General features: G+C 46.2%; 1 protein-coding gene across 1 annotated transcript in view; it reads right to left on the minus strand.

The window, feature by feature from the left end:
• The window catches only part of LOC141105219 (FYN-binding protein 1-like), a 446,065-nt gene that overhangs the window by 57,997 nt on the left and 373,462 nt on the right, over positions 1-14,606 (minus strand). The window contains exon 14 of the mRNA XM_073595110.1: positions 5,539-5,572. Within this exon, the coding sequence (XP_073451211.1) occupies positions 5,539-5,572 (34 nt within the window). The remainder of the gene's footprint in view (positions 1-5,538; positions 5,573-14,606) is intronic.

Raw genomic sequence — 14,606 nt, forward strand, 5'->3', positions numbered from 1 at the left:
AAACCCGCGTTAGCCAACCAAAATTGTTTTATCTCTTTTACTATCTCAATTTCTATGGTAGGATGTTCAATCCAGAATCGGGAGAGTCACCAAATTCTGTCCGCCTGTGGAGTGGAGGTTTGCAGTGTGCATAATAGCGGGGAATGGTCAGAAATTCCCCTCGGTAACGTTTCAATATTTATAACTTTGGGAAGCATGGGTGAGCTTGCGTAAAGAAGGTCAATACGTGACAATGAGTTGTAGGAGGAAGAGTGACATGTATAGACTCGTTCTGTTGGATGTTTCCAGCGCCACACATCTTCTAATCCCAGCACCTGCGCCCATCTAGTTAACGCAGAGTCTGTAGCTGGGTCCGGGGACATTTTATCTAGTGAAGGGTTAGGTGTGATATTAAAATCCCCCGTGAGAATTACATTGTCTGTGGGGAACTGCGCAATTATAGTAGTGATCTTCTGCAGTAGGGAAATGTTAGCCGGTGGGGGCAAATATATCCCCACTATGACCATTGCCAATGCTTCTATATTAGCGTGGATTATTACGTATCTACCTTCTGGATCTATGAGAATATCAAGGGGTTCAAAATTGAGTGATTTGTGGATCAGTATACTAACCCCCCTGGCGTAATTAGTATATGTGGCATGATAATGGTGTCCCACCCATGGTTTCTTTAACCCCAACACTCTGCCCCCTATCAAATGTGTCTCTTGAAGAATACAAATACTGGGTGTATATTTCTTAAAATATTCAAAAACTAGTGAGCGTTTAATTTTGTGATTAAGACCCCTTACATTCCATGACAATATTTTCAGCTGAGCCATATCTCAATGTGGTATATATTTCTTTCGGAAAACCATGTATAGTTAGAATATATAGATAACTCCTTCTCGTCCCACCCCCCTCCCTCCAAGGGACCCATCCTCCACCCATGGGTAATAACCAGTCTGGCAGCCTGAAGCATGTAGCCTATGCCTTTGCTATTGTAAAGCCATCTATAAGAGTCTTTCCTTGAATAAAGAAGCGATAAACAAAGAACAAAAATTAAATTTAAACAGCCTAAACAAAACGTCCCTCCCATCCCGCCCCACACCCCATTAATTAAACCTCGGGGTGTTTGAGTACCCATAACAACCAAAAAGGCAAGTAAAAACAAAAAACAGGAGAAACCTCCTAGGGGGCGGTGTGTAGCAATTGGCACACCTAGGACCTAGTTATCTTAGCGTGAGATCAGAGACCGCACTACTCACTGCATCTGCAGGCCTTTGCTGATAATAAACAAAGAGAAGGGGAAGGTAAAATAGAGATTCCCTATAAAAAGGAAAAAACCCGGAGAAAGAAACCAAAAGTTTTTGAAAAAGGGAAAATCTTAGTAATTGGGGGGGGGGAACCACCCCCATATCCAGGGCCCCCTCCCTTCCATGTGAACCTGAGCAACCTGTCTGCGCTAGAGCAGCCATTAGCACTTAGATATTTCTAAGGGTACAATCTTAGTTACAAACAATGGTAGTTTCTAAGAACCTGTGAAAAGTAAAAGAAGTTGGTTAAATAATAGAAGCAGTCACTTAGAGTCCTCTTGAAGAGTCAAACCACTTAACAGAATTCCACCATTAGCCCTTCCCTCCACCACCCATCTCTAATAACAGGATGAATGTTAGTTATGTGGGGTATTATGTCTTGCATTCTCCCCTTTTTTGTCAGCCCTGGAGTCAGTAAATACAGTAACAAAGTTCCATGACTCCATACCGTCGGTCAGGACTGCCAACATCTAAATAGTCCCTTTGGGGGGAGAAAGGAGCCCCAGAAGAAGAGGGGGGGGGGAAATGCATTCCAGCAGTCCATATTTAACTCATCCCCACCGACCCCCCCAATCCCTCGACACAGAACTGTTCAGCAAAGCAAGTGTCCATCCCCTATTGTATGGTTAGCTGTTTGGTACTACTTCCCATCAGATAATCAGGTCCCTCAGGGTTCATGTATTCCACAGTTCCCAGACAGTATGTCATTTACCAATAGGGGTGGGGGTTATTAGAGATAACAAGTTGTGATCGTACCACCGGTCAACACCAGGTAGATGGAGGGTTAGTTTTGGTGTACTCCATACACCGGATCAATGATTGCGTGGCAGGGATTCAAGCCATCTGGTTGCTTCCTCTGGGGAGGTGAAGAATTTAGTAGTTTCGCCATCCACTACCCTGAGTCGTGCAGGGAATAACATGCTGTATTTTAGTCCCTTAACACGCATTAGGGCCTTGACTTGGTCGAATGTCTTGCGTTGCCTCTGTGTTTCCACTGAGTAGTCAGGGAATAGCATTATCTTCGCGTTCTCAGTGCGCAGCTCTCCCACCTTTCGTGCCTCCCTTAAGATCAGATCTCTATCTCTAAAGTTCAATAAACGAAATATGAAGGTGCGTGGAGGTGCTCCCGGTGGGCCCCGAGATGACGGCATTCTGTGGGCTCGCTCCACCACAAAGTGTGCAGAAAATGGTGCTTGCGGGAGAAGGTTACGCAGCAACTGCTCCGTGTAAGCCTCCGGGTCTCTTCCCTCCGCTCCTTCCGGAAGTCCCACCAAGCACAGATTATTCCTGCGATTTCTGTTTTCCTGATCTTCCGCACGCGATTCCAGTGTTTTCATTTTAACTTGCAGTATACGAAGGGAGGCGCTGTGATCTCGGATTTCATCTTCATTCTCCCCTACCCTCCTTTCAGCCTCCGTCAGCCTGTCTCTGTATTTGTCCATATCCCTTCTTATTAGGCCCATTTCTGATTGTATTTGCTCTATTTTGGTGGTTAGGGTAGTTTGACAACCTGTGATAGCCTGCATTAATGCTTGAAACTGATCCTCTCCCATCTGGGGGGACTCAGCCTGGGTGTCTGTGTGATCTGTTTGCGAGGCCATGTTTGAACACACTGCTCCCCGTGGGCCCTGGGCTGGTGGCGGTGTTTCAGGGGCCTTGTGTTTCTGCTTCTGGGTGCTACAGGTTCTTCTTCTCATGCCCAGTTTTCAGTCTGCCGGGTATTATGTGACAGGCAAGGGTCCCTCAGCAGCCAGTTTACAGTATATATCTCCAGCCCACCATATAACCCTGTCTCTCTCACCTTCCAGCAGGTCTTGTCTTTAGTCTCTCCGCCACTCACCGCCGGATGGCACCTCCGTGGGGCGTGTAGCAGCCCTTCCTCCGCCGATCGCGGCACCTGAGGCTGGGGATCGCGGAGGCCTCGTAGGCCTCGTAGGCCTCAGAACGGCGGATCCCCTCTGGAGTGATGAGCCGGCCGAGGGCCTCCCAGGCGGCGTGGATGTCTCCTCTCGTCCGCCCTGGGCCTCCCTCTACCTCCCAGCGGCGCCAGTCACAGCGGATGGTTCGTTGCGGCCACTCTACGGCCGTTCACGGCACCCGAGGCCGGGGACCGCGAGGCCGCACAGGCCGCAAGATGGCGGATCGTCTCCGTGACGCGGAGCCGGCCGAGGGCCTACAGCGGTTTCATCCGACGGTCCACACCTTCAATTCTCCTCTACTCCGCCGCCGGTAGCAGAGCACCGCCACACCAGGTCAGTTTTTAGAGGGATCACTCAGGTTTAAGGCAGGATTCCTGTGGATGCAGTAGGGGCCGGCGGAGCTCCCTCAGATTCTGTACTAATGGAGGGAGTGGTTTGTCCTGAGGGGGGTCTGTACTAATAGAGGGGGGTCTATTCCCATGGACTGGCAGCCCCACTGTAACACAGAAACTGCAGCCCACACAGCAAGCTCAGCTGAATGGGAGAGAGAGAGCCAGGAGCCCAGGAAAACTTTCAGGGAAGTATACCCAGGACTCCAGAGGGAGAGGACAGTGCTGAGGGAACACCATCAGAGAGAGAACCCCACTGACCTGCGCCACATGAGGGAAAGCCACACAGCCTGGCGCCATCCCTGGTGGAGAAAGGAATGGAGTCATTGCCAGAATATAGATCTGGGCTCTACCCAGCGGAGTCACCACAGGCAATTCAGAGTGAGCTGACTCCTGATCAGAGGAACCATTGTTGCTGTATAGCTGGGTCAGGTGAGAGGGCCGATCGGCCATTATTTACTAACGTCCATAGGAACTGCAGTCTCTGACCATCTCTTGTAACATGTCTCCAGTCTCTGACCATCTCTTGCATCATGTCTGCAGTCTCTGACCATCTCTTGTATCATATCTGCAGTCTCTGACTATCTCCTGTAGTATGTCTGCATTTTCTGACCATCTTCTGTACTATGTCTGCAGTCTCTGACCGTCTCCTGTAGTATGTCTGCAGTCTCTGACCATCTCCTGTATTATATCTCCAGTCTCTGACCATCTCCTGTACTATGTCTGCAGTCTCTGACCATCTCCTGTATGATATCTCCAGTCTCTGACCATCTCCTGTATTATGTCTGCAGTCTCTGACCATCTCCTGTATGATATCTCCAGTCTCTGACCATCTCCTGTAATATGTCCGCATTCTCTGACCATCTCCTGTAATATGTCCGCATTCTCTGACCATCTCTTGTAACATGTCTGCAGTCTCTGACCATCTCCTGTAGTATGTCTGCAGTCTCTGACCATCTCCTGTACTATGTCTGCAGTCTCTGACCATCTCTTGTATAATGTCTGCAGTCTCTGACCATCTCCTGTAGTATGTCTGCAGTCTCTGACCATCTCCTGTGTTATATCTCCAGTCTCTGACCATCTCCTGTACTATGTCTGCAGTCTCTGACCATCTCCTGTATTATATCTCCAGTCTCTGACCGCCTCCTGTAGTATGTCTGCAGTCTCTGATCATCTCTTGTATTATGTTTGCAGTCTCTGACCATTTCTTGTATTATGTCTGCAGTCTCTGACCATCTCTTGTATTATGTCTGCAGTCTCTGACCATCTCTTGTATTACGTCTGCAGTCTCTGACCATCTCCTGTATTATGCCTGTCGTCTCTGACCATTTCCTGTAGTATGTCTGCAGTGTCTGACCATATCCTGTACCATGTCTGCAGTCTCTGACCATCTTCTGTATTATGTCTGCAGTCTGACCATCTCCTTTACTATGTCTGGGAGCTCTTTCTAACAGATTCTCTAACAGAAGCCCTCTCTGTGTGCATCAGAGAGACTCCGCTCCAGGTCTCATTAGTGTACGCTCCTCCTGTATTTTCTTTATTGTTAAAAGATCATGGGAGGATCCCAGGGTAACGAAAAGTTCTTAGGGGAACATCTCTGTGTTTGAGTCATTGCCATAGAAACTTTTGTAAAGGGGAGGAGTTGGTAAGATGACCACGCCCACCTGGGGGCGCCAGAAATATTTCTGCACCCAGGCGTCTGTGACCCTAGGATCGGCCCTGTATCACACCTTTAATTTGGTACTTACATCTTTTAATCTCAATAGTAGGGTAGTTCCATCTTGCATTTGTTACCTGGATGTGTGACTTGTAAATGATAGAGAAACAGGCTTCTGCTGTAGACTCCAGCAACAGCACACATCATGCAGTGTTTCTGAACTCATATGGATTTAAAGGTACAGAATAATGATGTAAATAATTTAGAAACTCATTACTTACAGTTGTAAAACATATCTTCTCTTTACATAGCCATCTAAAAAAAAATAGAATGACAACATTAATGACTTATGTGCCCCCTGTAAAAAAAACACTACTCTGATGACATAGCGTTCTTAACTTATTACTGGATTTATAAGCAAGAATCCCCAATATAACACCCCTTGCAATGAGGAAATATGTCAGTAGAAGTACATACTGTATTATAGAATAATGCCCCGTACACACGGTCGGATTTTCCGATGGAAAATGTTTGATAGGACCTTGTTGTCGGAAATTCCGACCGTGTGTAGGCTCCATCACACATTTTCCATCGGATTTTCCGACACACAAAGTTTGAGAGCAGGCTATAAAATTTTCCGACAACAAAATCCGTTGTCGGAATCTCCGATCGTGTGTACACAAATCCGACGCACAAAGTGACACGCATGCTCAAAATAAATAAAGAGATGAAAGCTATTGGCCACTGCCCCGTTTATAGTCCCGACGTACGTGTTTTACGTCACCGCGTTCAGAACGATCAGATTTTCCGACAACTTTGTGTGACCGTGTGTATGCAAGACAAGTTTGAGCCAACATCCGTCGGAAAAAATCCTAGGATTTTGTTGTCGGAATGTCCGAACAAAGTCCGACCGTGTGTACGGGGCAGTAGTGTTCCCCACTTCCAGCGATCCAAGTGTGACTGCCAGTCAGCAGAATTCACAGCCTCCTTAAAACTACTATAGTAGCAACACTACTATCATATTTGGGCATCAGCCATAGATATAAGTTGGCTGCTCGTTGCACTTATCAGTGGCAAAGAGACTTGTAGCCTACTCATCTTTATGGTTGATACCTGCATATACATACCAGTTTTACTATTTTTTTCTCTGCTTATGGAGCAATTTTTCATTTTTACCAAAACAACAAAAACAAGGGGAAGAAGGGAAAAGAATACGAATAAGGAAGGAAGAAGGGAGAGAAGAAAAAAAAGGGGGGGAGGGGGGCAAATGCCAATGCACTGTGACTATTTCCAGATCTGGGATTACAAATAACAAGAATATTGAACTTCTATTGCACCATATCTATCCAAATAATATATATTAAATCATCTAACAGCTAGGGATGAGCTCGATGTTCGAGTTGAACATGGGTTCGACTCGAACATCAAGTGTTCGCCCGTTTGCCGAACAGCGAATATTATGGGGCGTTCGCGGTAGATTCAAGCACCGCATAATGCCCCATAATGCACTGTGAGATCGCAGTGCATTGCTGTATGATGATTGGCCAAAGCATGCACCTGACCTGCATGCTTTGGCCAATCACAGCACGCTCTGCTGAGAGAGCCATAATTGGCCAAAGGTTGGGTGCCTTTGGCCAATCATGGCTCAGGGGGACTAAGTCCACGCCCCACATTATATAAGGCTGCTTACATAGCGGCAGTGTATAGTGTGTGGCTGGAGATAGATTGAGCTAGATTAGGCAGGCAGGTTAGTTAGTGGCAGTGTATTTGATATATATACAGTCTACAGTATATATATATATATATATATATATATATATATATATATACTCTGCATTTAGTGTAGACTCTATATTCAGTCAGTGCAGGCAGTGAAGTTTATATAACACAGTGTATTGAAGTGGTTAGGGGAACCCTGCTCCAAAAGGTAAAAAAATTATGTGGGGGTCTCTCCAAAATCCATACCAGACCCTTATCCGAGTATGCAACCTGGCAGGCCGCAGGAAAAGGGGGGATGAGAGAGCGCCTCCCCCTCCTGAACCGTACCAGGCCACATGCCCTCAACATGAGGAGGCAGCTTTGGGGTCCCCCCCAAAGAACCTTGTCCCCATCTTGATGGGAACAAGGGCCTCATCCTCACAACCCTTGCCTGGTGGTTGTGGGGGGTCTGCGGGCGGGGGGCTTATCAGAATCTGGAAGCCCCCTTTAATAAGGGGGCCCCCAGATCCCGCAACCCCATGTGAATGGGTAGGGGCCTACCCATTCACCAAAAAAAGTGTCAAAAAAGGTAAAACGACAGGAGACAGTTTTTGACAATTCCTTTATTTAAAAAAAAAAAAGTGTCCCGCGATGTCCATCTATCTTTAATCACGGTGCTGACGGACCCGAAAAATAGAAAAAAAAAATACAGCCTTGATGGGAGGCGTCCCGCCGACTGCTGTCTTTTCGCGGTGACAGCTGTTATAAAGGCATCACAGGGTGGCCCCGCCCTTGCCTATATAACAGCTGTCACCGTGAAAAGAGAGCAGTCGGCAGGACACCTCCCATCGAGGCAGAGTTTTGTTTTGTTTTTTTATATTTTTCAGGATGGGCGCCATGATTGAAGATGGATGGACAATTTTTTTGTTTTTAAATAAAGGAATTGTCAAAAACTGTCTCCTGTTGTTTTCACTTTTTTGACACTTTTTTTGGTGAATGGGTAGGGGTACAATGGGGCTTCCAGATTCTGATAATGCCCCGCCCGCAGACCCCCACAATCACCAGGAAAGGCTTGTGGGGATGAGGCCCTTGTCCCCATCAACATGGGAACAAGGTGCTTTGGGCCCCCCAAAGCACCCTCCCCATGTTGAGGGCAGGCATGGACTGGCCATTGGGACTACCGGGAGTTTCCCGGTGGGCCGATGGCTCAGTGGGCCAGTCAGGTGCGGTCCTGGAGCCGCTCCTCACTGACAGTGAGTGATCGCGATTTCACTCCTGTCAGGAGGAGCAGCTTCCGTCACTTGCTGGAGAGAGCATTAGGCGTTATGCTCCCTCCAGCCTGCAGGGGGAGATAGACCAACGGCAGACTTTCCTTCCTCTCTCCCCTTATCACTTGTTATCACATGACTGGAGAGAGGAAGGAGAAGCTGCCTTCAAAACGGTAAGTACATGTGGGAAGGGGAGGAGAGGGACGACACCCTGATGTGAAGGGGACTTCTGATGTAGGGGGACTTCTGATGGGGACTCTCTGATGTAAGGGGGGCGCTGTTGGGGACATTCAAAATTAAAGTGGGCCAGTCATGATGAAGTCCAGGGCCAAATTTTTGTCCCAGTCCAGCCCTGGTTGAGGGCATGTGGCGGGGCACTCTCTCGCCCCCCCTTTTCCTGCAGCCTGCCAGGTTGCATGCTAGGATAAGGTTCTGGTATGGATTTTGGGGGGGCCCCCACGCCATTTTTTAAAAAATTTTGGCATGGAGTTTCCCTTAATATCCATACCAGACCAGAAGGGCCTGGTATGGACTGGGGGGAGCCCACGCCGTTTTTCTCAATGATTTTTATGTATATTGCCCGGATTCAGTGATACATTACAACCGCAAGCCATTTTAAATGACAATTTTTCCTTTAGAAATTTCATTTTGCTGCCGTACTGTTATAAACATGGGACATTTTTATTGTTTCACTTTAAGCATTATTAAAATCACTGCTCCTGAAAAAACGGCAGTTTTAAAGACTTTTTTTTTTTGCATTGATACATGTCCCCTGGGGCAGTACCCAGGTCCCCATACACTTTTTATGGCAATACCTTTTTATGGCAGTACATAAGTTGGACTTGATGGACTTGTGTTTTTTTTTCAACCTCACCTACTACTACCATAAGCCTTTAAAATGAACACTTTTAATTTTTCATGTTCGTGTCCCATAGACTTTAACGGTGTTCGCATGTTCACACACATTTTTTGTCTGTTCGCATGTTCTGGTGCGAACCGAACCTGGGGGTGTTCGGCTCATCCCTACTAACAACTATATATCATTGGAATACTATAATATTAGGGATCTAATATTGTCTTATAATATAACTAAGTCGCTTTAAAATCGAACCAACATGCCCATATCTAAATGTTTGTCATCCATACCCATGGTATTGTACCTAAATTCTTCTTTATAACATATCATCTATTTTTCGTAACCATTGAGCTAAGTTCGGTATAGACTTTTGCTTCCAATACATGGGTATTAAGGATTTTGCCGTGTCTAACAAATGCAGGGTTATTGAATTTTTATATCTAGATATTGATTGGGAAGTAAGGTGAAATAAAATAACCCAAGGATCAAACTGGATTGTATCTTTTTGTATTATAAACGCCATATTATTAACTGTACATACCAGTTTTAAAGAGGTTGTAAACCTTGTAGCCATATGTTGTAATCAGAAAACCCAATTATTTCTAGCCTAAACAGAAGAATACCCTCCAATGGAAGGTGACTTTGTAGGCACATCAAACAAAGATTCTCCACATGTTTAAAAAAAACTAAAATTTATAAATAGGATATAAGCAGCCGCTGTTTATGCTATCCAACCAGATTAGCAAACATCACTAAGAAACAGGCAGTGCTTGCTAGTGCATAAACTTAATATTTATACTAAAAATACTATAGTGAATATTATGAATACCACTATGATGGTGATAGCAAACAATATCCTAATACATTCTTCATAAATAAAGTGACACTGTAAAAACAAAAAGTATTTTTGTGCAATATAATGTGCTTCATGCCTTGTTGCCCTGTGTTTCCACCACGTGCAATGGTGTATTCACTCTGCACTCACCAGATGTTGGTGACTCCCTTGCTGTATAGCAAGAAAAGTCAACTAGGCTTGCAGGTCTTATTTAGGGGGACCTATCCCATTCTCCCTGGTATTCTCTGGTAACTCACACAGGTTCAGACTCCTTCCTGTTGCAGTCCCAGAGCCTTTGTAGTAACTTTCTCGCGCTCCCTTCGACCTCCTGCACTCTGGGGCCTCTGCAGTCCCACTGCTATGCTGATACCAGCCCACATGACCTTCAGCATTGGGGGAGGTTTGGGAGGGGTTCCTCCAAAAACAGAGCTTCACTCAAGGCACTCTAGCCGATGCTGGCAGGCACTAGGCCCTTTGGCACCCGGCAAGGGTGAGGCTTATGAACCACCTACCTTTCTCCCAATGGGATAAGAAGGTGGTCACTGCCTCCCTGGTGAATGGGTTCTAGGGGTCCCTAAGACCCCTAACCACTTCACCTGTATGCACAGGTAATTGAAAAATAAAAACAAATATTTATGATTTAACTGTAATTTTACTAACAGAATTTCGAGGGAGGGGCTCCTTATGACATGTCTATATTTAGTATTAACCCATAGGGGATCAGGCAGGTGGTAAATAAGCCTGCCTGTCTTGCCAGCAACCTCTCCTGGGTAATGGGGGTGCTAAACCATCTGTTGCCCATTAGCAATACGCTTTGGGGGGACATACATTTCTATTTGGCTTTAGTAAATCAACCCCAAAGCTTCCTCTGATTAACTGAGTCAGAGGTTGTGATATAGACACGCCTCTCTGACTTGCTAGAATACATTGCTTTGTCTGAATGGCTGACCACTGATCAGATAGACTCTATTGGGTTCTGGGTATGAGACAGGAAGGTCTTGGCTTGAAGCGCAGTGCTTTATGTAGCCTCAGCTACATACAGGTTATACAGCACAACCAGCGGCCTCACGTGTTAGTAAGGGACATAGTAAAGTGTACAAAAAGCCGGAGTTCAGCTTTAACATGGTGACAGGCATGACAAGAGGCATGGGGAAAACACTGGAGGAGGCACACGGAGACAAGGCAGGCTCAGGACAGCTTTTGGGTTACATGAGTTACTTGCTGTGGAATTGGCACTAGCAGCTGGGGTTACCTTATGATGACACATTTGTTGTTCCTTGCACAAATAGCCTTTTAAGTTGAGTGGGGCTGCCTTGTCTACACACTGGTTCTGTTACTCTTCTTTGCAGGTTGATGTTTGTAAAAAGAGGAACAGTGAGAGCCTGGCAGGGGGGAGCATGCAGCTGTTGCCATCAGGTAATGATGTGGACACTAGACATGGCCCTGCTGATGCGGTTTTCCTGGGAAGACCAGGAGTATCAGGAGAGTCTGAATTGTTATGCCTATCTGGTCTTGTGGGTAAAGCGGGGATGTCTATATGTGTTACAAAGGAGAATCTGTCAACCACTCGGTGAGTTTGAAGAATGGGTTTACCCGTATGCTCACCTCTATGGGGTGAGATACTAAAAAGCATGGTCGCTCTCCTTCTCCTGTCCCCCCTACTTTTTTTGGAAAATTATTGCATGGATGATGGGGAGATAGTGGATGTTATGGAGCAGGATGCAAAAAGGTCCGTTTACTGCATCTGAGTCGCCTGAGTCTGAGGAACCTCAAATTCAAGGGTTTTTTTAGGTCCAGAGGGGCCTAGTGAGATCACTGTCTGGTATGGTTTGCACTGATTAAATTTTCCTCTTCCTGAAGGTACCCTAGGGTTCGAGGCAGCCATTGCACCCTTAGGAGGTGATATTTTCAAAAGGGGCTCACACTGACAAGGTGTTTGTTCCTCCTAAAAGGGTTTGCTCAGCTTTAGAAGGTGGAGCTGTTTTTCTATCTTTCCCTCAGTTGAGGCAGTTGTTTTCCTAGCTTAACAAGAGTAACATGACCTGTGGATGATGTTGCCATCTTCAAAGATTCAGCAAATAAAAGGTCAGAAACATTGCTGAAGGCCTCTTTTTTTTGGTGGGGACTGCCATGCAGCCAACAGTAACAGCGTTTTGGTATCTTTTAGTTTCTTAAGGCTGCATGACGTTCCTGTCTAGGAATTTGGACTATACAGAGGGTGACTTAACTAAAAACTTTGGCAATACCCCAGGCCCTCTGTCTTACTATGGATGCCGAAGGATTCCCTTCAGGCGATTTGCGTTTTGTACTTTGTCCATCAACTTGCGCAGGATACTTGGCTGAAGGTATTGGTTAGCAGGGTTATCTTCTGTAAGCTTTCCTTGGGGCAGTCCTTTTGTCACTTTCAGGTCTCATCCTCCAGAGTGAAGCCTCAGTCCCAGTTCCACAAGAGAACTTGATACTCGAAGGCAGCAAAGGTTTGATTCCAGGTCTCCCACTCTATGAAGAGTTGTTCAGGTGGAGGGACATTGCAGGCATTTAAAGATTTTCCTTTGAATCCACAAAAAATGGTGTCTCTTGTTCCCTGTTTGCTCAGAGAGACAATCGTGCCACTTCCAGAATAGGAAAGGGTTCTCTGCTTTCACTCGTACCCGTTTATGGTCCAAACCCAATGGGGAAAATCCTCCAATTTTGGATTTAAAGAGTCACAATGAATTTCTCAAAGTACAGAGGTGTCAAGTAGTGTTGGGCGAGCAGTTTGGCCCGAATATCATCTGTTTGGTGAACACCCAAATTTGCGGGGGCAGCGCGGCAGGATGTTCGCCCGCTGAGTACCCCACAATGCACAGTGCATTCTAGGTCCCTAATTGGATGAAGCAATGCATCTGACCACTGGTCGGGTGCAAGATTTTGCCCAAGCAGGGCACAGAGCACTGTCAGAGCCCTGATTGGGCAAAGTCATGATGACTTTACCCAATCATAGCTCAGTGCTATAGTCCCACCCCACACTATAAAAGGTTCCTTTCCACAGGAACCTTTTGCAGTGTGCTGTTGGAGATACATAGAGCAGGGCTCAGTGATAGCGAGTTAGTGGGGTTTATTTACTAAAGTCAAATCCACTTTGCACTACAAGTGCACTGCAAGTGCACTTGAAAGTGCACTTGTAAGTGCAGTCGCAGTAGATCGCTGTAGATCTGAGGGGAAGCTCTGAAATGAGGGGAAGCTCTGCTGATTTTATCATCCAATCATGCGCAAGAAAAAATGCTGTTTTTTATTTTCTCTGCATGTCCCCCTTAGATCTACAGCGACTGCACTTCCAAGTGCACTTGCAATGCACTTGTAGTGCAAAGTAGATTTGCCTTTAGTAAATAACAACCAGTGTGTTATTGTGACTCTGACTGTAGACTGTCAGTGTAGTGTAGTGTCAGTGTTGTGTGAGTATAGTGTAGTGTCAGTAGAGTGTCAGTGTAGTGTGTGTATAGTGTGTCAGTGTAGTGTGAGTATAATGTGTTAGTGTAGTGTTTAACAGCATTACATTACATCTAGTGCTGTATACACTTTTTTTGGGTTACTGCATCTTTTTTTGTCCCCTCCCTGCCCCCTTATTAAATTGTCAGCTGCAGCTTTTCCTACTGGTTTACCCCCCCCCCCCCCCCTTTTTAATAGTTTTTTTTATTTCTGTCAGCGCCAGTCCTCAATTTAAGTGCGCCAAATACCACTTTTCATTCAACAAAGTGCATCCAATCATCCATTTCCTAGTATCTATTAATTTTGGGTACTAACCCCCCCCCCCCATCATGTCTGGGAGGTCTACAAGGAGAGGTAGACATTCCCATGACACTATGAGGGGGCCAGCAGCGTCTGTGTCAACAGCAAAGGTGGATTTAGTCCGTCCTCAAGCAGGGCACGTTTGTCTCTGTTTAGTGAGGTTGCCCATGCCACAGCATGCAGAATAGGTTGGTGGACTGGCCTACTAAATCTTCCGTATCCTCCTCATCCTGTATCACCCAATCTGACACTAGTTCGCAGTCCACCGCAGCTGCCAGAGCAGCCTATTCTGCCTCCTTGTCCACAGCTACTCCTGCCATAGGACCTGAGGAGTCAGCAGAATTATTTGAACATAGCATTAGCCTCTTACTTCTTAAGGATGCACAGGCATTGCTTGATTCTGATGTTGGTTCTGAGGTTGAGAAGGGAGTAACATGAGCCCACAGAGAGGGGAGAACACTGATAAACAACAAATTGGCAATCATGTTCCCCCAGCCACAGCGTATTGCCAAGTTGGCTCCAGTGATGATAAGGATGGAGGGGATGATGATGAGGTCACTGACTCGACTTGGGTGCTTGATAGAGCAGAAGAGGAAAGTGAGGGGGAGGCACAACTCCAACGAGGCAGGATGTCCTCCAGAGGCAGCCATCATGGAACAGTAGGGAGCAGCCACCCTTTTCCATCAAATTATGGAGCTCTTATCTCCCAGCCAACTTCCCAGAGAGCTGTGTGGGCTTTTTTTAGCACATGTGCAGCCGATCTCACTGTTGCAATTTGCAATCTCTGCCACAAACAGATCAAGTGTGGCAAAAACACCAGCCATTTAGATACCACATGTTTGCAGAGGCATTTAACCTCCCACCACTCAGCCCATTGTCAAGAACACCTGAAATGGAAAAAAAATTCTTGGTTGCGCTTGGCCT

Source organism: Aquarana catesbeiana, linkage group LG01 (genome assembly GCF_042186555.1).
Source record: "Aquarana catesbeiana isolate 2022-GZ linkage group LG01, ASM4218655v1, whole genome shotgun sequence".
NCBI classification, from domain to species: domain Eukaryota; kingdom Metazoa; phylum Chordata; class Amphibia; order Anura; family Ranidae; genus Aquarana; species Aquarana catesbeiana.